At 40.1% G+C, this 24,866-nt stretch overlaps 1 protein-coding gene and 1 non-coding gene across 2 annotated transcripts; both read right to left on the reverse strand.

Annotated features, from left to right (window-relative positions):
- Nucleotides 1-11,167: 11,167 nt before the first annotated feature.
- Nucleotides 11,168-14,820, reverse strand: LOC104965410 (DNA-directed RNA polymerase III subunit RPC5-like). Its single transcript, XM_010794365.1, has 9 exons — nucleotides 14,687-14,820; nucleotides 13,837-13,941; nucleotides 13,345-13,395; nucleotides 13,137-13,214; nucleotides 12,932-13,047; nucleotides 12,433-12,515; nucleotides 12,122-12,229; nucleotides 11,486-11,535; nucleotides 11,168-11,260 (listed from the first exon to the last, which is right to left on the reverse strand). The coding sequence occupies exons 2-9, from the start codon at nucleotides 13,873-13,875 to the stop codon at nucleotides 11,168-11,170; spliced, it is 618 nt and encodes a 205-aa protein (XP_010792667.1). The 5' UTR covers nucleotides 13,876-13,941; nucleotides 14,687-14,820.
- A 155-nt stretch (nucleotides 14,821-14,975) lies between these two features.
- Nucleotides 14,976-15,057, reverse strand: trnal-aag (transfer RNA leucine (anticodon AAG)). The gene has a single exon. It is a non-coding gene; the product is annotated as a tRNA-Leu (tRNA).
- Between the last annotated feature and the right edge of the window lie 9,809 nt (nucleotides 15,058-24,866).

Raw genomic sequence — 24,866 nt, forward strand, 5'->3', positions numbered from 1 at the left:
TTCAGCTAAACAAAACACAAGGGTAATGCCAAGCCGCTGAATTAGCACTGAGCGAAAACAAATTAACGCACTTAGCACAGAACTCAAGGTATAAATGCTTTATTTCTTATCAGATCTGCACAAACAGGATATCAGATTAAAGCTGGGATTCCACAGATTCTAGATGTATAAAATCATCAACTCGTGGCAGAAAAGGCCAACCCAGACAACACACCACTAGCTAATAAGTCTTACCTTTGCTGTTTTCTGATCAAAAGTTGTGTTCAATGGCATTAAAACGCCTAAAACGCTGCTGAAGGTTAATCCAATGTCTCTGTGTCACTTTGAAATGATCACTGATAATCCATCTTCATATTTATGGCAATAAACCTAGTTTTCAGTTTTCAGAGCGTAACATAGCTTTCGGTTTGGGCAAACTGCGTGCACATCACTCTCACTCCTCATGGTAACGTGTAGGTGGATTTAGGAACTCCCCCTTTGATTTTATTGGCTCTAACGGTTGAAAAGAGGTGTCAATCACCAAAATTGACCAATGGGTTCCAGAGAAACGGTAAATCCACCCAAATGACCCCAGAGGTGGGTTTTCTTTTGCTAAATCTCTCTAAAAAGGTAAAATGTCACTTGTGTTGCATCAATCTTGATACAGGGTACTTATTATATGTTATAGTTTGGATTCCTAAAGCTTTTAGTCTCCGATCCCATCATTCAAGGGTGGTTTTCACTATAAGTAATGTTTTTATTTTGGACGGACACTATAATTTAAAAATGTTTACTATGTTCAATCTGAATTTACTTTAAAATAAAAAAAAACTATATTGACTCTGACTTTTCTACATCCAACTCACAGGTTTATCATTACTTTGAGAAAAAAAAACATTATTAATGTACCCCTTTTAGAAGTGAAGATATAGCCATTTGTTCAGGGAATGTCATTTTCGAGCCTGAGGCCTGAAAAACAGGCTTCGGGCTAAACAGGTTAACTTTTTCCTCTTCTCTCTCTGACGTTCTTTTCATTTAGCCTTCAGCTTTTATTAGTGCGAGACAGAATTTCAAAACCACTATCAGACACAAACCTTACAGTGCAATGTAACGTGATTTCTAAAATCCTTATACAGTTTGTGTGAAACTAGTGCCAGCATCTCACAATCTATAAATCATGTCACCTTATCTGCTCGTTAATACCTTTAACTGACTCCGCAGCATCAGTTTCCTCTCAGGGCAAAACATAAATTACAATAATTTTGATAATTCTGTTGGCTCTGGATGTTTGAATGAGTGCCTGATGAATCCATAAAGAGTGTTTAACTCAAGACTCTGAATTTACATAATTGGTTTAATGCAGTGCAGTCTGAGTCAGCATGTTGTCCTGCATATGAAGGCAGCTTGCTCATCATTTGCAAATACCAAAATGCAGATTACAGTCCGCTGCTATTCAGGGTGTTAACGCCACAGGGAGATCATTACTGTGAGTGGACAGTGGTCACATACACTTCTTTGTTACTGCATGTACATATGGAAATCAATCATTGCAGCAATTGTTTATGAGTTAACTCACTTTGTGGAAATGCTTTTGAATTGTGGCTATAGAATATACTTTTTAATTTATTCACTTAAAGTTTGGTTCCCACAAAAACTCAGTGGTGTAAAGTAACTAAGTAGATTTACTCAAGTGCTGTACTTACCTTTATTTTGTATCTTTAGTTAGTTTGCATATATTATTAAAACATCATATATATAATTCTGAAATCTACCAATCTGCACAATGACTACTTTTACTTTTGCTTCTTTAAGTATATTTTGATACCAATACTTTTGTACTTTTACTTGACTAACATGTTGATTGCACTGCTTCTACTTTTACTAAAGTACACAATCTGAGTACTTCTCCCAGCTCTGCTAAAACATATTAATAGCTTAGCTTCAGATATGAGGATCGTGGTTGTTGTCCTCTGTCGACTACACTAGAAGGATTTTAGAAGATGATTACTCCACAACAAAATAACTTAATGCTTTGAGCCACAGAGGTGCTTCTTTTATGTAATAGATGCATGCTTTATCTTGTCAGTTAAATAAAAGTCTGGTACTAAAAAGTTTCCAATTGAAGACCGAGTCCATTTATTTCCACTTAGTTTTGTCCAATCAGATTTCAATCACCATACAATATTGACACTTCAAACACAAGACTTCGGAAGCCAAAATGTACCTGAGCGTAGGTGTGTGTGCCTGGGTATGTGTGTATAGGTGTGTGTGCCTGGGTATGTGTGTGTAGGTGTGTGTGCCTGGGTATGTGTGTATACTGTAGGTGTGTGTGCCTGGGTATGTGTGTATACTGTCGAGCAAAACCCAAGCAAACAAACATTGGTTCCTACATTTAATAATAATAATAATATTACATGTTATTTATAAAGCGCTTTTCCTGGTGCTCAAAGCGCTTTACAAGCAAGTAAAGAAAAATAACATAACAAGTAGAAAGTGCTAAGCTAGGTGGAATAGGCTGTGGCGCAGTGGCCTATTGCGTTGGTGTTCGGATCAGGGGAGCACAGGTTCAAACCCCACTGCAGTCAGCATGTCGTTGTGTCCCTGAGACACTNAGCTTTTTAGGCAACAGATTGGTTTTGTCTAATTTTATTCTTGCTTAAATTGTTCTGAATTTAACTGGTGATGTGCATGTTATTTGGAGATAAAACATCAATGGCCCCCTCCTACTTTGAAAATATTGCTCTAATCATATGCGACTGTACAAGCCTTTGGGCGTACGATTTCATACTTACCTCGCTCTGATCTTGCGTGATGAAACGGAAGGTTGAGTGTCTCTGATCTTTGCTGCCTTTCTGTTGCGTCGGTTCAAAAACATGTTTAATGCTATACCAGGATAAGAATAATAATAGTGAGGAAACTTTGTTTGGAAGAAAATCTGGTAAATTGAAGGTATTTTAGGGATATTGATGTTCATTTTTATAACATATGTATGAGGTGTTGAGTTTGGTTGTTTTTGGTGAAGCTTTGTGCAGATGGGTGGTTCTGAACGATAGTCAAGAACATTTACATATTATGTGCTCATGATTCCACCACTTTGTTGGACATGTTCTTAAGGTCAAGGAGATGCAAAGCTGATTATCTTTCGAATTCTTGCATCGATGTAGATAGTCTTATTGTTGTTTTTGGTTCCGGCGAGTTTCTTTTTGGCGGATATGTTTGGTTTGGTGTGTCTTTTTTTTTTGGTTTTTTTGGGTTCGGTATTTTTCATGTGGTATTTTTGTTTTTGTTTTTTTCTTTTTTTGGTAGGGTTTGGTTGTTTTTTTTTTAGAAATCTTGTATGCATGATATTTAGATTGACGTATGAATGAGCAAGATCTGCCTTTGAAGTATTCAGCTGGATGACAGACTGTTGGTGGTTTTGGTATATGAGACACGATGCTTGGAGTGCACGGAAACGATTTGGCGTTATCTTTCTATTATACAGGTGGCTGTCTTTAATATTCCCTTTTTAAGGAAGGATCCTAGGGATGAGTGTTTTACTTGCAGCAGTTAAATTGCGCATTTTTTTACCATTTATCTAGGCGGACAGCGTGTTCTTTCTTGTTTGGTCATGCTTTTAATGTCTCATCCTGGGATCATTTGTTTCTTCTAAATGTATTCAGTCTACATCAAAGCGTTTACGATCAGTTAGCTTTGAGAGCTTTGTAGCGATTGTCAGAAATATACCTAAGCCGACGGTGGCTCATTCAAGACGGCTTCAGAACATTCAGTCCGTCAGTTATTGAGAAAATGAGAGTCTTTTCCTCTTCATCTCTACTATTGAGTTACTTGTCATATATCAGAAATTAACATGCAGGCCATTGTTCATTCTTCCTGCGACATCGCCGGTAGTGTAGGTTGAATTGAACTATTGGGTGCTAAAAACCTCATTCACCTTTCGATTTTTATGATATCTGTTGTTTGTGAATGATGCTATTAACAGTGTTTAGATGACTGTTTTGCTCCTTTTATTATATTTCTTCTCTCAGTTCACTGGTGAGCCGTTGTTCCGAGATGTATTTCTTTGCTGAGTGCTTGAGTGCAGTTGATCTGTCCTTCCTGACCTCGGTTCTGCTTGGATACTCGTGATTGTGACGATGTTTAGTCTAATAGTGCTTCTATTTCCTGCAGCCCTGATCTAGACTTCCTGGTCTTATTCTAGTCAGTGCTCTGCTGTGGTGTGTACTTTTGTTAGACTCCGATGCAAGATGTGAGGATCGCTGCATCTTCTGATTTTCTGGCAGCCGGCTCCTGTCAGATCTGAGTCTGATTTTGTGTGTGTTGGCTAAGTCGTAGGAAAGGTATATGTTTCGAGCTGCTGTTGGATAGGCATGCGACGAAAAGACATATTGTCTGCATTCAGTGCCTTTTGCAGAATAAATTAAAGTACATTTGTTGGTATGCGCTTTTCATGCTTTGTTTCTACCAGTGCGTTAATTTGGCAGCTGTCTTTGATTTAGCTCTTAGTCTTTAGACGCAAAATGGTTATTAGTTTTTAGTCACATTTTAGTCATTCCTATCCTTGCGTCAGTTTTAGTTCTTAGTTCTTAGTCGATGAAAACTCAAAACGTGTTAGTCAACTTCTCCTAGTCGATGAAAATTAAAATTTTAGTCACATGTGTCTCTAGTAAGCCTACTCTCTGAACCTTCCGTCCCCGAAAGATCTCTGGTGTCCGCTGCCCGGCGTGTCTGTTAGCGCCGCCCCCCCGCACACAGAAGACCAGCTCTATGACGAGAGACACAGGGAGATCGCTCTTCTGGAGGTGAAGAGAGCGTGGAAATAATTGATATTGCAAGTTAGAAAGTGGTAAGATCCAATTTGAACAGACAAGATGGACACTTGGGGGAAAATATGCTGCATTTTGAATGTCCGATAGTCCACCCATTAAAGCCTTAGTCCGTCTCGTCAACGAAACTAAATAATACATTTCGTCATAGTTTTCGTTAACAAGAATCTATTTTTAAGCTCGTCCATCGGTGCTCGTCTTAGTCCGTGTAAAAAAAAGGTCGTAGACGAACATTTCCCCGTCATAGTTTTCGTTGACGAAATTAACACTGTTTTTCACTACATAAATACCTATTCTACCATCTTAAGCATCAAATACTAAGTCAATAGCATACTAAGCTACGTATCATTATGGAAAGGATAACTGCTAACAAGACGTATTGTGATGCTGTTTGTATGTAAAATAAGTTTTAGTTTTACGTTTTTTAAGTTTTACGTAGTAGGTGGTACGTCTCTTACTTTTGTTTTTCCGTTTACCTACCTTCCTATTCGTTTAGTATTTAGTTTAATTTACGTTTCGGTGAATGTTCTGGTTTGTTTGTTTGTTGAGCTTCTGTGGCTTTACAGTGAAAATGTGCGACTGACTGTGTGTGTACCGCAGAAAAAACCTGTTAATGCTAATCGGGATAATGCTAATGGTGATCGTTGTCTTTGTTTATTTTCTGTTGATGTTTAAATAGTGTAAAGAAAAGCCAATGCTAATAAGAATCCTCTTGAAGACACAAAATCTGCCGGCCTGGAGTACAAAAGGAAAGCTATGCTCAGGTGTGGAAATGTCTGCGGGGCGGAGATGAGCCCGTTTGCTTTCAGACAATCATGCTAAACAAACCTGAGCCGTGAGGAGCTCAAACAGAGAACTTATTAACACTTTCCTATCAGAGCGGCAGCAGCAGCATCGTGGACACGCTGAGCCCGGCTAATGGGATCACGCTGAGCAGCAGATTGTGAGTTCCACGCTTTGATAACGTCTTCATTGTGAGAGTGGGCAAGTGGTGATAGAGCGGACAGAGAGTGAGAGCCGTGCTCGAGACAAAGCACCTTTTCTTATCGATGATTGCTTGGCAACAGTGAATCAGCACCCTGATTACTTGCTGATTACTCGAGCTAACTGCTAACAGCTCTATCAACACTGCGTTGTGATTATATCTCCTCTGAGCAAATTGCTGACACATTGAGTGGACGGCATATTAATCCAATTAAGTGTTCATCTGCCTTATTTATCGCTGTCTTTTGTAGCAAGGTTCGTTAGATTTCAAGAAGAGATCAAGTGTTGTTTGGCTCCCATTGGGCACGTCCAATCTTTCCAAGGACATGTTTTGATTATGCTAAATTACTTTCGTGGAATGAATGCAAAGCAATGGAGGGAACTCAGAGATTTTAGCATTTGCAGACCATTTACATGCACACAAACCTACATAGCACACTACAGGAGAGGGAAAACCCCCCAAAAGCACAATACGGCCCCTTTGATGGTCATATCTCTCAGGTCATAACACTTGGCAGTCTTTTATATGAACATAGGTAAATAAAAGGTAATATACAGGTAAAAATACTATCTTTAAAAAAACGTCTATGGCCTGGTTGCACAAGCTTTCTATTCTACATTTTTGATGTTCAAAGAGCAAAGTAATTAGAGCGTTACATAAATTGAGGACAGACAAATTTAAAGCCTCGACAGCCGCTGTACCTCGGGGCTATGTCAGAGCTAAGACCTTTGTTTCCATGGTAACTAATCGCAATGATACCGCTAACGCTCGCCCACCTTTTATCCCCCGAAGACGGAGGTGACTGCCCAGACACTGAGTGTGCAGAAAAAGCTCTCTTTGGTCCTGACGCTGCCCCTGTCCTCCTCTGATTCCAACATACATTTATTTGCAACCAGTACAATGCTAAGAAAAACCTAAATTCACCTCAGATCTGAAGGAAACATGATGAAGCAAACGGATTAAAGCAAATCAGCAATGTTTTTGAGTATCAATTTAAACCCCAAAATAAACATGAATCACACTTTAGTGCATCTGATGCCAAGCCATGTGTAAAATCAACCTTATGTGTTAATATATGCAATAACTAACTCAAAGTGGGTTGCACCTTACAATTAAGTACAATGTAAAGTTACGATAATCCTTATATGGAACACTAAGGAAAATGGTCTGGGACTAATGTAAGCAAAGCATTTAAAATGTTTTGGGATATTTATAACGGTTTAGTGCTTTAATTTATGCTGGTTCGCTTCACCTTAGATGGGAAATGCCGATAGCACGAGAAAATAGCTTTACAATTAAGTTGTTGAATTTAGAAAGTGCAGCCAGGACGGAAGTATTCCAAATATATTTTCTGGTGAGAATGTTTTAATTTCAGGCCACTCAGTTAAATTAGTAGTAACAAAGCACCAAACATAATGTGTTGAGATTACTAGGGTTGCAATGTCGATACCTCATTCTTACTTCCACATCATTTCCTCTTTCTGCTCACTGTGATTTGGACATTGCACCAGTCCTTCTTGTGATTTGGATCAAATGACCATTCATTGTGCAGCCCTCGACTTTACTCTTGGACTAACCGTCAAACGGACTGCAGAACTCTCACTGAAGATGGAATATTTGTCTAGTCTGTCAGTGTTTGTTGTTGAAAAGCTTTGGCTCATTGATTTTTCTGCCTACAGCTAAAATCAACGGCTAATGAACAAAGAAAGCAAAAGCTGCCAGGCTGCTGTCAAAAGCCATTTCAGGAAACACTAACTGAGACACGAGGAGAAAACCACCAAGTACACTGATTACAGCACCATTACTCTGACAGGAGGACGACACCGTCTGATCATCAATCACAGAGCGATTCCACAATCTGAGATTATTTACGGACATTTTAAACTGACTTTTCATGACATGGCATTTCATCTGAAGAGTCTTCACGGACGTGTTTGTTGTTCAATGTCAACACCAACAAGATTATATTATTGCTTTTAGGAAGTCAATCACCATCTGGCAAAGGGACTATCGATGAAAACTAGCTTTTTGGCTAATTCGAGTACTTTTACATGTTTTTAATATGTTGATTAATTCACACTGTCCCTTGTTTTAAATAAATCAATTCAATTCAATTAAAAGACAGGTGTTTTAACCTGTTGAACCCCATCCCGGTTTTTCAGGTCTCCACCATAACTAACTATACTTCTAAAAGGGTTAAATTAATCATATTTTTTCTCAAAGTAATGATAAACCTGTGAGTTGGATGTAGAAAAGTCAGAATCGATATATATGTTTTTTATTTTAAAGAAAATTCAGATTGAACATGGTAAAAAACTGTAAATTATAGTGTCCGTCCAAAAGATATTTTTTACTTATTGTGAAAACCACCCTTGGATGATGGTAAGGTAGACTAAAAGCTTTAGGAATCCAAAGTACAACATATAATAAGTACACTGTATCAAGATTGATGCAAAACAAGTGACATTTGACCTTTTTACAGAGGTTTAGCAAACAAAAACCACTTCTGGGGTCATTTGGGTGGATTTTCCATACCTCTGGCCCCCGTTGGTCGATGTTGCTGATTGACATCTCTTTCTAACCGTCAGAGCCAATGGAATCGAGGGAAAGTTCCACATACACACACAGGTTACCAAATAAGTAGCGAGAGTGATGTGTAGCCAAAACCGGAGTTGTGACACTCTGGTGGCTACCATTAGCAGCTAATTTTGATTCTCCGATTTTTGCATACAAATTGAATTATGGATTATCAATACTTTTTTCAAAGTGACAGACACATTGGATTAGCCTTCAGCCGCGTTTTTTCTCGCTTTAATGCCATTGAACAAAGAACCCCGGAGATTAGAAGATTCTCATTTTCAAGACTCAAGCATTTCAACTAAAAAGATGTCTGACAGTGAAGTGTATTCTTTGATCTTCATTCGTCTATTGTCAAATATCAAGTTTTATTTATATAGCACATTTTTAAACGATTTTTGGTCGAGCCAAAGTGCTGTACATATAATTAAAAAATAACCTACAGTAAAGACACTTTACAGCTAATACAACAGCACCGTTTGTGCAGAATATCAGTATGAGAAAACGACACTCTCTGTCCTTAGTATATCACATCGTACAAGGAAACACTTCCGGAGATATATGTGTGGTAGTGGGTCTGTGTGCAAAACATATTTGGTACGATTCTGAACCCTCTATTTCGAGATTACACTGTTATAACAGGTAGGGAACCTTTATGAATATTTATGTCATTAAGTATAATTTAGTCAATTAACCAAGGAAATTAAATCTCATTTACATAATTCACCAAATGACACATAATTCAACAATTATAAACATTCATAATGGTGCCAAATATGATTTTACTGTAAAAAGTAACATTATAAGAACATTGTCAATTAAAGTGTTAATAAAAGGAGAAAAATCTATTTAATCATCAAATAAAAAGATTTTTTCGAAAATATAGTTCAAACTCTTTGGAGATACTCTCGTTTGCTTTCATTCTAAGAGTGAAAGGCAACTGTAAAAAGACAATGAATGCACATCAAGAGCAATAACAGCTGTTGTTAGTCCTAGGTTCACTTATTGTCATGGTTTTGGATTGTTGTTTTCATTTTCTACCTTTTTATTTTGAAATATTTTCCTCCTTGTTTCTTGTCTGGTCCTTCTCCCTGTGTTTGCCTCCCTGTAGTTAGCTTCCCTGGTGTGTCTGATTGTGTTCACCTGTTGCCCTTGTGTTTCTCCCTCCCTTACCCAGCTGTTTCTTGTCCTGTGATTACCCCTCTCTGTATTTAGTCTTGTCTTTCCCCGTCGGTTCATTGTTTGTCTTTCCCTTCACGTCACGCTCCATGTTTGTCCTTGAAGTTTTGATCCTGGATTCTTTACTCGTGCTCCCCTGTTTTGGTAATGTTAAGTTTGTTTCTTGTTTTCTTTTGTCATCGGCTTTTTTTGAAGAATAAAGCTCGCTTTTTGTTATCCCTTATAACCCGCTTATCCTTTTTAATCCTGCATTTGGGTCCTACCTTTTCCACGCATCGTAACACTTATGCATCAATTCAAACATTACAAATACAGTAATTGTGATTTTAAGGGTATCATATGGCCCGGGGACAACAGCTGGAAATTAGCAATGTTGGCTAAAGCTGCCCCATTTACTGTTCTGTGTGACAGTTGATCAATGGGGACTGTCCATGACACTATAAACACTAAGTATAAGAAGAGTGGTGTTACTCACAGCGGACTTCCAGGAACATGTGCTGCTCGTCCTGTCCGATGGAGTTCCCGGCGCTGCAGAGGTACTTCCCGGCATACGTGAACAGGACGTTCTTCAGCGTGAGCGAGGACACTCGGGCGTGGCTGCGGACCACGATGTTTCTGTCGAGGCTCTGCAAAGAAATGAGCGGGAGAGTAATTAGTCTCACTTATAAAGCAGGACGTTGTCATAGAAGTGGAAGCATGTCTTTGTCATCCGTCGTCTTGTTCGTGAGAGATGTTAAAGGGTTCCTACTAGAAGAGAGAAAAAGAGATGACGGGGTGGTTTTCTAGTTAGATTGGAAAAAAATGAAGTTAATGAGTTAACCATTTTCGGGAGAATCCCTTCATCCCTCACTCCCCTAATCCCTTCAGCGTCCACACGGCGGCGTGCGTTGAAGCTTGCCGGTGGGCGTGTCTGGAACTCGACCAACAAGTAATCAACAAACTTGCTTTCATGAAAATACATGTTTTGTTGCAGGGTAATACCTAGTTATTTCAATATCAGATTGCAATAGATTTTATGTGACCACCTTTACAAGACATAGTGATACTTACAGTGACTTTGCCTCGGTATTTCGTCGGCTACGAGGCCGAAGTAGAATTAGGCTGTCGTACTGGATGCCTAATTGGGTCCAATATCGCGTACTAATTTTTTCCGTCATTAGCCGTCGATCTGGTCGCAGGCACTGAGGCCACATTATGTTGTCCAAGTAGACTCGTTCGTCTCTCGAAACTCGTTTACTTGGCCCAGATTGTACGTACAGAGTGTTGACGTTAATACACAAGCTGGACCAGACAATCCGGACGACCATTTGCGTTGATCGCGTCAAATTTCCAAGTCTTTTGTAGTTGTATTACGTCGAGGTTCGACACCCCACTCATACTTCTTTCCTTCCTCCTCCCTCCTAGTTGGCTACGTTCCTACTTCCCTACTTCCGCAACTATTCATTACACCCTAAACCCATTACCACTTCCCTACTAACCTCCATACCTTCCTTTACTAAATGCCTGCACACCACGGCACCCACTGCCCGCATTTAAACTGCCTTCGAGTCGTTAGTTTAGTATTAGGGTCATGTTCGAATTCGTTTAATTTGGCCGCACGAAACACACAAGGCCCCGCCCTCTAAAGTNCCTCCGCCTGCTTCCTCTGGAGGAAGTCGTACGACTGGATCCTCCTCTGCCGGGCCTGCTCCGACTCGGGACGCGCAAACCTCACCTGCAGTGGACACACACACACACACACAGTGTTTTTTAATGTTTTAGAAAAATAATGGGTTCACACTGACACAAAGTCAATGTAATGATGAGGCAGTGAGTGAGTGAGTGAGTGAGTGAGTGAGTGAGTGAGTGAGTGAGTGAGTGAGTGAGTGAGTGAGTGAGTGAGTGAGTGAGGCAGTGAGTGAGTGAGTGAGTGAGTGTGTGTGTGTGTGTAAGTCCTCACCGTTATGGCTTTGACGTCCTCCTCAGCTTCATCCTGGGAGGAGTCTCCACCTGCAGACAAAATACTTATTTAACTGACGTCACTTGAACCTACCAGCTAGCACAATTTTGCGTTGATAAAAGCATCATGTGATACTTCTTACATAATATACCAGCATTTTACTTAACAAGACTTTTAACTTTTCATGTCATTTTCTTTAGTATTTCATTTTTTTAGAATTGAAAAAATATTGTCTGCTCTGCTGAAGAAGCTCGGGTTGCCACTAATTATTATCTACATAACAGATTGATCTGCCAATTGTTGTTGGAAGCAAAATGTCCTTTGTTTTCTTAATATCAGTCTGAATCCAAAATGTTTTCAGTTTACAATTATATAAAACAAAGACAAAAAGCAAATCCTCAAATGTGAGTAAGAAGAAAACTGTTGTGGCATTTAATTAAAAAAGGCTACATTTTGTTAGATTCCGATTTTATTTACTAGCCATTCATCATTTGATACTCTCTTTAAGTCATTTATTTATCTCATGTATTTACCATTTTTATTTATTTTTTTGAAAGTTTACAAGAACAACTTCCCCACTTTTATTTATGTAAAAATGTCTATATATTATATTTCATTTTGAAAAAACAGACACACCTTCATTGGCCGCCTCCCTCTCTCTGGTTTTGGTGTCGGCCTTGTCCAGATAAGTGAAGCTCGGTCTCATCTGCAGGATTCCCGACAGAGGAGTGACGTGAAGCTCTCCTGTTGACATGAAGAATAATAAAACTATCGTTATCTTCAATGTAAGCACAGTACATTTGATGACACGGTAATAAAGGTAACGCTGATAAAGATTCACATGGACTCTGTGAACATATGAGGGACAATTTGTGTACTAACAAGAAGTGGCATCGAGTTTAGAAAACCAAAACACAAGTATGGGGAAGTACAGGCTCAGAGCGGACCTTTGCGAAACACAGCAGCAGCGTATCTGGAGGTGTTGGTGGTGGCCTGGATGGAGGTGAAGGTCTGTTTATCCATAATTTTCCTGGAGGGAAAAAAAGTGAGAGAAGAATGCTCAGACCAGAGACAGAACTGGATAGTTATTCAGCTTCATTCACAAATTATAAAAAGTCTGAAAAACGTATTTAATCAAGATTATCTTTTCTTGCCAAAAGTTAGATGAGAAGTTTGCTGCCACTCTCGCGTCAATGCGGCTAATGGGAAGCTACTGCCAGCATTTGATTCAAATAGCTTAGAAAATACTAAAATGGATGATATTTGCAACAGTTTGCATTGAACAAAACTATACCAAAATAGGTATTGTTTTCTTGACTAAAATAGAAAATACCAATACTTGTCAACTGACACTTGATTGTAAAGAAAAACAGGATGTTGATTAAATATGATAAAAACTACTGAGGACAATTGACACAGATCTTAGCAGTGAAAATGAACACATACGCAGAATAGGTGTTTGTTTCCTCGTAAGTGGTGCCGTCCACATTCAGAGCTATCTGCTCTCCTTTGCTGCGACAGTAGTTTGGACTATTTGTGTCCATGGCCATTTCCAACTCCACCTATATTATTGAGTGTTGTAAGAAAAAATACATTACAAACATTCTCTACACTGATGGATGATAGATAAATAATAGACTATTTGTTTAACCTTTTGCTGCTTGGGTTTGATCCGAGCTGATAAGTGGTTGACATCATCGTAGGTCATATTGGATGGTCGGACGGGGTACTGTCAGAAAAACAACAACAAAGGTGATGAGTGAGTTGCACATTATACATCAATCTCACAACAGGACAAAGAAGATGAGATGATTTAGAGTCTTACTAATCGCATTAAGTACAACAAATGACATTGTTACCTGAAAAAGATACAGCTTATCTGCAAGACTTTTGGCAAGATACACATCAATCTGAAAGAATAAGAAACAATATTGATCAAATTAATGAATAAAGTTCTTAAATTGGTTATAGTAAATTAACATTTTAATTGACTGGCTTAACATACGTTGACAGAACTGACACAAATGGCCAACATTATCCTGTATTTTTGTAACAGTCTAATGCATAAAACAGCCTTAATTTTGTGAAAAATGCGAGTGCAATCACATTCCTGTACATTGTTACAGGAAGAAGCGTATTTAAAAGCATATTGGCCTAGTTGTGTTCTAACTTTCCAACAAACATCATAAGGATTTTGTTTTTTACACATGCGCGAACACATAAGAAGTAACCATCTCAAGAATCACACCAATTGAGATCAGAGGCACATAAGAAAATGCAACTCACACAATATAAAAAAATATGTTGTGGATTATTCATTATTTTCCTTAAACGTTTTCATGCAGACATACCTCCTCTATAATTGGGTCATCATCATCCCCGCTTGCCATATTGATGTGAACAGAGAGGAGGGGAGAAGAGCTGAAACAGGAGCAGCAGGATCTCAGAGATCCAACCTGGAAAACAAAGACACACAGAACAAGAATTTAAAGGGATTTATATTCTTAAGACATCATTGTTGCCAAGTGGCAACACCCAAGCTGGTAATAAAGAAAATAGATGGCAGGTAGCAGGTGCAGTAACATGAGCAATGTGATTCCGCATATTATTGAAGTTACATCATTCATTAGCTGTTGTCAGTCAGTCTTCAGGAGACTTGTAGAAGAGGGTTGAGTTTGATTAAACCCCTGAGTTAGCACACAGGCAGACCATGATCATGCAGTCTGTCAAGTGATGCTTTCACTGACACAAGTCAGGGAAATGATGCAAGACAATGAAACAAACGTCACATATAGATAAAATGTTAAAATATCTGATTGTATAAAACTGTTAACAGACAGTTATTCGTAAAAGTAAGTCATATTGAAGGTAACGTTAGCTTGATTAGCAATGTAGCAACAAAACCTCCAGCCACTTATCACAGGCCTGCGCTTACACTGCGAGTTGACTGTTTAATTATGGCTCAATAATAAAAACATATCAAAAGAATACAGGACAAAGAGAAAAAACTCAACGTGTATTTGTACACACACGTATTAGCAACGAAACGAGCTAACATGCAGGTAGCCGGTAGCAAGTTTAGCCTAGCATTTGTTAGCGTGCCAAGCTAGCAAACACATGCATGTCAAAATAACACAGTCAAGTCACCAGTTTTAAACACAGGTTGTCCTTAAACAGAACCACAGTAGCTTTAGTGCTCACCTGCACTCTACACCGTTCAGGTCTAGCTTTCTCATCCGTGTCTAACAGGGCAGATATGTGGTGCGTGGAGGTGTAGTGTCTAACTCCCTGTTAGTGTCGGTACCATGTTGACTCTGAACACAGACACGTGGGGAGGAGTCTGTGCCCATAATGCACAGCGACAAAGCTATACACTGGTCTTTTCCCAATCTTTATTTTCATAGCTTTGTATGTGACTTTGGTGGAGTTATATGAAAATACAAGTCCATAAATTAAATTGTAAATCATCAAGTAATGTATGAAAAAATACTGGCAGCGGCGGGATTCGAACCCGCGCCTCCGAAGAGACTGGAGCCTTAATCCAGCGCCTTAGACCGCTCGGCCACGCTACCTTGATGGTGTGTACTAAATGACAATTCCCATTTATTGCGCAATATTAAGGATGTTGACCAACGAGAATTAGTCTATTATTAGTGGGCCAATGAAAGTGCGAGCTCCAAATGTATTGATCAATTACATTCGTGGCTCCAAAATTCATCCAAGCTTTGACCAATCACGGCGGGGAAATGTTGAAGCATTTGAGGCAATGTTATAGCTGCTAGTTTTGTTTTTCGGACTTTTTTTCGGAAGAACCACGGACCCTGTCAAACTTTAAAAGTCGTTATGAACATGCTGAGTCTTGATACAGTGTTGTATATGATATAACCATCGGTGTACAATAATTTCAAATGTTGTGTGTCGTGCCGCAGGCTCGGCTGTGTACATTTTGAGAAATGTTGAGAATATGGCCAATCAGAGAGCCAGCTCCAACATTCGTTAGCCAATGGCAGCGCCAGCTCCATAATTCACCGGCCAATCACGTTCGCGGCTTTGACATTCGTCCAAAATTCCTCCATAATATGACCAATCACGGCGGAGAAATGTTGGAGCAACGAAGGGGTTTACATCCAGTAGTCGAGTTGAGGGGGGATGGGGGGGGATGGCATCCCCCTTAGGTATTAAAATGGTCAAAACCATCCCCCTTATGAAACGGCCATCCCCCCTTCCCATCCCCTGTTATTTGATCAATTAATGTGGAAATATTGCCAATGTTTAATTTTCAACATTCTACATTTTATATGTGCACGTCACGTGCCCCTCGTCCACATTATTTTAGCTGCTAAAATACTGTTGACGAGGGGCTCGTGCACATATCACGATCACGAAATTGATGTCAAGTCAGTCAGCGTCAACGATAGCAGCGCAGCCTGTGCAAGCATCATGGCCAGTAAGCGACAAGGACAGCTTGACCTGAGGGACTACTTCGGCTTTAAGAGGACAAAAAGTACCACTGAAGGTAAGTCAAGAATACTTTTGATATGTCACCAAATGTGTAATCTCTGGACAGAGGCGATAACAACAGAGTTATAGTTTGCGAGCTTACGTTTTTTTTCTTGTTAACTAGCCTAACGCCAGGCAGCTAGTACTAGCTGCTATAGTAACCAACGTCAGGTTAGACCTTTCTTATATTCACAAAGTTAATGTCAGATTTGATTTATTTTTCACATGGAATATCTCGCAGGGTTTCCCACAGCTCTTTACTGCTTAGGCGACCGCATAAGCAACACACTTAACTAGCCTAGACATGTTCAGTCGGGGAAAAAATTTTAATGTAATTTAGGATGAGGCAGAGCAAGCTAGTGTACAAGCAGAGACGACAGGGGCAGAAGAACACAGAGAAGAACAGGTGTCGTTGACGGTTCCTGAAACAGCCGGTGAAGTTCAGTTAAGGATGGTAGATAGTCCAAGTTTGGGATTCTTCAGTATGAAAACTGGTTCCGAAAGAACCCATTTGAATTAAGGTTCCTGGAGGATCTTTAGGCTGATTTTGTGTATCAATTCGATGATCATGTATCCACTAGTGATTTAAGCACTTTGTTTGATAAGCTTTCCATTCATTTTAGTGAGATCATATAATATAAATTAAGTGTGAAAATTGCACCTTTAGTCACTGTGAGCGACCAAAATGTATTACTTAAAAAGCCTTTAAATGTGATGCATGCCTCCGAATCGTGTGATAGCGGCTTCTGGTGGTTGAATGTCATCGCTCTTATTTTATATGAAAAAAAAACACAACTTGACAGTAGGCCTACTTCACTGTCTGCTCATTCTAACAAAACCATAATGCCGTTGTTTTCTTCATATAGAGGATAATCATGGCGAGGAAGCAGGAAGGAGAGCAGAGGAGACTAGAGCTGGAGAATGTCCTAAAGGTTTGTAACTTGGTTTCCGGTGACTGTCGGACCATAGTAGGTGTTTGTTACTCCTCGAATCTCTGGCCTGGTAGTCCACACCGTAGAGGTCGTGTTCATAAAACCTTTAGGTCAAATGTATCTCGTGATACAAGTGGTGTCCTCCCTAATCCAACTTACAATAAATTTTCTATCACTCAATTTATAACGTAAATAGCTCGTAGTGGTTAAATCTCAATCGGTCTCATCTTGTAAATCGTCCTGATAAAAACATTAATACTCTTCCTATGTCTAATGTTCGAATCAGCTCAACTCCCCCTACCCCCCCCTACCGTAGGGGGAATCCATAATTGTACCAGTTTTGTGGGAATACTTTGCCCGGAGGGGGGAAGGGTAGGGACATAAAACTAGTTAATTACCCTTTATAACGGTTACAAATTAAAAGTTGTAAAGAGTAAAATATACAACGTGCATGCAGGGAGCAGGTGTAATAAAATGCGATTTGATGACAACTGCCCCAGCGTTTGATGAGCTGCTAGTTCTTTAACTTCAGTCAGTCAGTCGCAGTTGCTATGCGTCGCGTTCGGACACGTTCGTAGTACCGGTCATTCGTCTGTTCCCTCGTTCGAACTGGACCTCGCCTGATGAAGCCTGAAAGGTCTCGGTGTTGTTCATGGTGATCTCTATTTCAGTTACTATAGAAAACTATATGCTGTTTCCTCATTAGGACCTGTCTCCGCTATTGTGTCTCAATATCAATAGCCCTCGTATGCAAAAAAATAGAACATTTGATCGGATTGCGGTCGCCTGCCGGTCGATGCATGATCGACGATATCGTTGGTTGCAGTCCAATCTGGAAAAGAATATAAGTGTTTAAATTACGTCTAAACTAAAGAAAAAGTGTAGACCTTTCATAGGCGTCCCAAATGGTGTGTCGAGAGAATGTCTAATCGGCGTGGCGTATTCGTGTGTGATTGGATTCGGATCACTGTACGTGTTACAAGTCAGTCCCGTTTTTTTAATTTTACATGTAAATCCTCTCCTGTCCGTCGTTCGTCTTCACATGTTCGTCTCTGCTGTCCCTCGTCGTTCTTGTGTCTCTTCTTGTCCACAGCCTGCAAGGACTTGTGTAGGTCTGGTCGTGTCACTCAAGCATTTCCTACCTATACTATGGTTCAAGACCCTAAGAAGTCATACTTTTGACCAAGGCTTTCTCTGTAAACTTAATTCCCAAGGACCTCCTAGAAATCCGACCTAAACATAGTTAAGCTACTAGTACAAGGTGATCAGCTGAAATTCGGTGAGACAACTATCGATAGGTAAGTAAAATCACTCTAGTTATAATTTATATTTAATTCACACTTTTAGCGTGAAATCAGTGACACTCGCTGTCGTCTTACTTAGTGATTTTTCGAATTACACTACGTACGAGGCTTAGCACACTATCGCCGAAGATCCACCAACCTTTACAGTAGCAAGATAAAATATACTTTTGATTTGTGTTGAAGCTGTCATCCGGATGAAGTGACAGACGAGTAAGATTGTTCAATTCGGATATTACGGCAACAAAAGATAGTATATCTCCTATTAGTACGCTCCTTCGTCCTCCTCTCGTCCTCCTACTGATCTCTAGCCTCTTCCTTGTCCAAACTATAAAGATTTATCTGAGAATAAAAAAGCTTCTCCCTTCATCGATAGGATGGTGTCACCAGTAAAATTTGTCTATAATACAAAACAGATATCTTTTTCTTCTCTCCTCGTCCTTCCTCTCGTCTCCTCTGATCTCGACTCTTCCTTGTCCAAACTATAAAGATTTATCTGTGAAAAGAAAAAGCTTCTCCCCTTTACATCAGAATGGTTCCCCCAAATTGTCTAAAATACAAAAACACCATCTTTTTTCTTCTCTCCTCCTCGTCTTCGTCTCCTCGGATCTCGACCTCTTCCTTGTCCAAACTAATTAAGATTTATCCTGTGAAAGAAAAAGCTTCTCCCCTTTACATAGAATGGTTCACCCCAAAATTGTATCTAAAATACAAAAACACCATCTTTTTTCTTCTCTCCTCCTCCGTCTTCGTCCCGCTCTATCACAGCTACTAAGACTGGTTTTATTGGTCCCTCTATTACTCGTTCTATAGGGACTTACGACCTGTAGATGGTTCAAGTCCCTCTTTTTTTTCAAATAGGTACCGATTATACAGTTTCGTTTTTTGAACCGACGGATTGGACGGTCTTTTACTTTCACCAACCCGGTTCAATGTCCACCCTCGTCGGTCAACGTATAACGACTCCTCACCAGGTTGCAATTCCAATGTCGGATACCATGTTTGGCTCGTCGTGTCGACGTCAGAGAAGCATTCTTTTATGTGTTCGTATTTTACAGTCTGATAGTGGTTCGTCGACTCTTTTTGGTACCTTTTCGTTTTCTTTTCTGTAACCTTTGTAACTGAAGACTTTACGTTTCCCTAGTGAAGAATTGATGACTATCCCATAAAGCATGTCAAATGTTCTAACACTTTAGACCTTCGGAAAGTGTCTAGATGGCAGGCTATAACTAGACGTTCAGAACTTACCTGATCTGTACCCTTCTTGAAATGTAAGTCTGATAAGGACACGTGTTAGTCGGTTGTGTATCGTTTACTTTACGCTTTCTCTCATCAACCTTTCCAGGAAGTTTCACCTTGTTTTGAAAGACAATACTATCTACTTCGATGTTGACTGTCATTTTTTAGTCATAACTAGTAAATATAATCTCGCTCGGAATCCCTACTCACTTCTCGGGATTGTAAGAAGAACTAGATCAACTCGAAAGACGATGGTTACGTCCACTTTAGATAGTTCGAGATTACTTTTTAGACAGTGTAGTACCGAAGAGACTTCGATAAGACTCACTTGCGAAACAAACGAAACGTAGTCTACCTCGAAGACATTACGAACCTTCATTTCGTCCACAACGTTGTTTTAGCATCTTTTCAAAAGGTTTGCATTACCACACCGTGACGTACTTGGTGGCAGAACTCGACTCACAACCTCTACGACAACTTCTTTGACATCCCTACTTACTGAAGGTCAAAAAGAAACTGTTTCACATGTCAGAGATAGTACGTAGCCGGTTTTTGGCGGCACTCGAGTGACTTACAACACTCCTTGAACGAAATGTCACAGACTTGTATCCCTCTTAAGAGTCGTGATCTACCCACCGTAGGTCAATGTCCTGGTATTTCGACATACCGTCGTCATGGGACGTTAGGTGTTTCGTGAAAGGTTACGGAGTCAACTAGGATTTTCTTCAAGTTGTCTCTTTACGTACAAGTCACAAATTATCTAGCGGGAAGGATTACAGTGGAAACACGTGTTAGAACCTTAGTACATACTACGAAATCTTCTGCAACAGACTTAAGAGAGAGAGAGAAGTTCTGTCTTTGTACTGCGAGGGGTTCCGACATCGTATATGGAGTCAGCCGTCCAGGCACACAACTTTCAGGTACTGTCTCGGTGGGACTTGGTCGCCGTCTTCACCGACTCTGACGTTAGCCAAACTTCGATAAGTTATCCACGGTGATTGTTATTAAAGTCGTGTCGTCTCTATTTGGTGGTTGTAAAAAGGTACGAAACCGACGATTTTAGCTCCTGTTCTTACCCTAGTGACGGACCTTTTGTCTCTTCGTTCCTTACCGACGGTCGAGGAACTGGTTACAGTTCTTCACGACGTCGGTAGTTTCGACAAACGGTCTACACACACAACAAGCAATACGGCTTTCGTACTTTTTCTCCCCAAATAGAGACGACCCAGGAATTTAATAAAATCACCGTGGGAACTACTTACCGTCTGTCTAAGGTCAGACTCGTGAAGAAACGGCGACTATACAACGAGCTACCGGTACCTGAGTTGTGTCGGACAGCTGACTCATTACATGTCGATGTCGTGGTCTTCTCGATTTTGGGAGAATTCGTACTTGTGTACTATATACAGGTGTTGACCACACTCGCACATAAGTCAGTCTACTTGTACATTGGAGTGAACTTGCGATCTCCATAGTTGATACGACTTTGAACGAAACCTAGGTCCCACACCCGGTAGGTCGAAGTGTACAGTGACCTCGGTGGGGAATCACATACAGTAAGAACGGGATACAAGTCTGTGCATTTCGAACGGAGTTAGTAAGTCACTCGAGTGCGCAAAACCTTCAACAGTACTATCTATGACTAATACTTCTTTTAGAAACCTTCAGAAGTAGGGATCTCAAGAAGTTATCCGTAGAGCTCATCAGTCGGTTTATGTTACAAAAAACATAACCATTGTGTAATATACATTTAAAAGTCTAAAACGTTGTACAGATAAACAAATGTCTTAGTAGCAAGAACGTGTAGTTTTGTTAGCTGAAAAGCTATCCGAGTCTCCTAGGTACACCTGTCAAACACAATTTCGAAACTATCTGAAGGTCATCCATACGTCCTTTCGAGATTCATCACAGTTCATCTTCAACCCCAAGTGAACGGTGGGTACGCTTTTCGAAGAGACGTAAATGGTTATGATACAACGTAGTCACCACGAAGTGGTGAAGTATGACTCACGGGAGCCAGTTCTGGACTGGTCTGATAGACGTGCGTAATATAGGATCGTACGTTTAACAACATGTCTTATCTATATTAATTTAAAGAAACAAGAAGTTGTGAAAGTCGTTATCCCGTGCCATCTGGACCTTTCGGAAAGGTGTTTAAGCGACATTTATGCTCTAGTTCAATTCTCCACTAGGAGATCCGTAAAGTCGTCAGTACTAATAGGTCAGATGAGGTACCCAAAAGAATCGAGAAACCACTATCAACTGTAAAACACACATAAGAGGCTTCTCCTGCCGTCGACACGACGAGCAACAGTATCTAGATTGAACCTGGTGAGATCGTAATTTTGACGCAGGGTGGGCAATGAACCGGTGTGAAGGACGTCCAATGTATCAAACACAATGTATAATCGTACCTATGAGAAAACAAGAGGGAAAAATTGAACCAGTCTCACGTCGAAGTCCCTAATGACGAGTAATAGAGGGACCTATAAACCGAGTCTTAGGCTATTAGACGGGACCCCGAGAGGAAGTAGAAGAAGAAAAAGCATGGTGTTTTGGATTTTAGATACAAACTTGTACATAGAGAAACTTCTTTCCACCAGATAAATTTATAGTTTGGACAAGGAAAGCGCGAGATCCGAGGAGCCGAAGGGAGCAGAGAAAAAGATGTTTTAGACTTTTTTTGTAACTGATGGTACTCACATAATTTCTTATATTGGACAAGGAAAAGAGGCAGAATCACGAAAGGGAGGCGAGGGAGCGGTACTATAGGAGATATACTTCTTTGCTTTATACCAAACAATCTATACTCGTTTCTCATAGGATGACATTCACACAAAAAGTTACTGTTGAATAGGTGCAAGCTCGTACGTAGTAATCGAAAAATTTCGATATTAAACGCGGTGTCTGATTTCCCGTTAACTGTAATTAAATAATAAAATAGTAAGCAGTGATTTTCTTACTCGCGATAGTTTTTGTAACGAATTTACTGATCACCTATGTACTAGTAGCGTACTAAGTCGGAGTTCGGAAAAGTTCTACCCAAATTTGACAGTATGACTTCTTAGGTGCTGATAGATGGGTAGGAATTGACTGAAAAAAGTGCCGCAAGTCCGGACTGTGCTGTGGACAAGAAAGCCCAAGAAGACGGGGACAGCAGAGACGAACATGTGAAATCGAAAAGAAGACGGAGTAGGATTTAATGTACTTAAAAAAGGGGCTGACTTGTCGATCCGATCAATTCCACACAACGATACGCCAGCGGTTCGTCATTTCGTGCGGACCCCTTTTGGACGCCTATAGGTACCTTTCTTTAGTTTAGACTGTAATTGAAAACTTTATATCTTTCCAGATTTGACTGCAACCAATGATATGTCGTACCTTTCACCGAGAAGAGAACAAAAGGTACGTCACTGGGTAAGAACCAGAGTTAAAATCGTCAGTTCCTACTTTTTTACAACCACAATGTAAGAGACGACACTAGAATTTAATAAACAATCACCGTGGGGAAACTTATCGAAGTTTGCTACGTCAGACTCGGTGAGACGCGACCAGTCGACGAGACGGTACCTGAAAAGTTGTGTGCCTGACGCTGACTCATGAACGATGTGGAACCCCTCGCAGTACAAAGACAGAACTTCTCCTCTCTCCTTAAGTCTGTTGAGCAAGATTTCGTAGTATGTACTAAGGGTGTCTAACAACGTGTTTCACTGTAATCTTCCGCTAGATTTAATTTGGTGCTTGCCGTAAAAGACAACCTTGAAGGAAATCCTAGTTGACTACCGTAACCTTTTCACGACACCTAACGTCCCATGCGACGGGAATGGTCGAAATTACCAGGACATTGACCTAGCGGTGGGTAGATCACGGACTCTAAAGGGATACAAGTCTGTGGACATTCGTTCAAGGAGTGTTGTAAGTCACTCGAAGTGCCGCCAAAAACACCGCTATCGTACTATCTCTGACATGTGAAACAGTTTCTTTTGACATTCAGTAAGTAGGGAATGTCAAGAAGTTGTCTAGAGGTTGTGAGTCGAGTTCTGCCACCAAGTGACGTCACGGTGTGGTAATGCAACCTTTGAAGAAGATGCTAAAACCAACCGTTGTGGACGAATGAAGGTTCGTAATGTCTTCGAGGTAGACTACGTTCGTTTGTTTCGCAGTGAGTCTTATCGAAGTCTCTTCGGTAACTACACCTGTCTACAAAGTAATCTCGACAACCTATCTAACAGTGGACGTAAACCATCGTCCTTTCGCCAGTTGATCTAGGTTCTTCTTACAATCCGAGAAGTGAGTAGGGATTCCGAGCGAGATATATTTACTAGGTTATGACTAAAAAATGACAGTCACACCATCGAATTAGATAGTAATTGTCTTTCAAAACAAGGTGAAACTTCCTGGAAAGGTTGATGAGAGAAAGCGTAAAGTAAACGATACACTAACCGACTAACAACGTGTTCTTATCCAGACTTACATTTCAAGAAGGGTAGCAGATCAGGTAGTTCTGAACGTCTAGTTATAGCCTGCCATCACAGACACTTTCCGAGGTCTAAAGTGTTAGAACATTGACATGTCTTTATGGGATAGTCATCAATTCTTCACTAAGGAGAACGTAAAAGTCTTCAGTTACAAAGGTTACAGAAAAAGAAACGAAAAAGGTACCAGAAAGAAGTCGACGAACCACCTATCAGACTGTATAAATACGAACACATAAAAGCAATGCTTCTCGACGTCGACACCGACCGAGCCAAACATGGTATCCGACATTGAATTCAACCTGGTGAGGAGTCGTTTATACGTTGACCGACGAAGGGGTGGACATGAACCGGGTTGGTGAAAGTAAAAGACCGTCCAATCCGTCGGTTCAAAAAACAACGAAACTGTATAATCCGTACCTATTATGAAAAAAAGAGAGACTTGACCATCTACAGGTCGTAAGTCCCTATAGAACGAGTAATAGAAGGGACCAATAAAAACCAGTCTTAGTAGCTGTGATAGAGCGGGACGAAGACGGAGGAGGAGAGAAGAAAAAATGGTGTTTTGTATTTAGATACATTTTTGGGTGAACATCTAGGATAAGGGAGAAAGCTTTTCTTTTCACAGATAAATCTTAAGACTAGTTTGGACAAGGACAAGGTCGAAGATGCGGGAGACGAAGACGGGGGAGGAGAGAGAAGAAAAAAGAATGTGTTTTTGTATTTTAGATACAATTTTGGGGTGAACCATTATAAGATTTTCTTTCCTACAGATAATCTCAAAGTTTTGGACAAGAAGAGGTCGAGATCGAGAGACGAACGAAGGGAGAGAGAAAAAAGCGGTGTTTGTATTTAGAGACAATTTAGGGTGAACATCCTAATTCGATGTAAAAGGGGGAGAAGCTTTTTTTTTCACAGATAAATCTTTATAGTT

The sequence above is a fragment of the Notothenia coriiceps genome, unplaced genomic scaffold (genome assembly GCF_000735185.1).
Source record: "Notothenia coriiceps isolate Sejong01 unplaced genomic scaffold, NC01 NC01_scaffold00037244, whole genome shotgun sequence".
Classification (NCBI taxonomy): domain Eukaryota; kingdom Metazoa; phylum Chordata; class Actinopteri; order Perciformes; family Nototheniidae; genus Notothenia; species Notothenia coriiceps.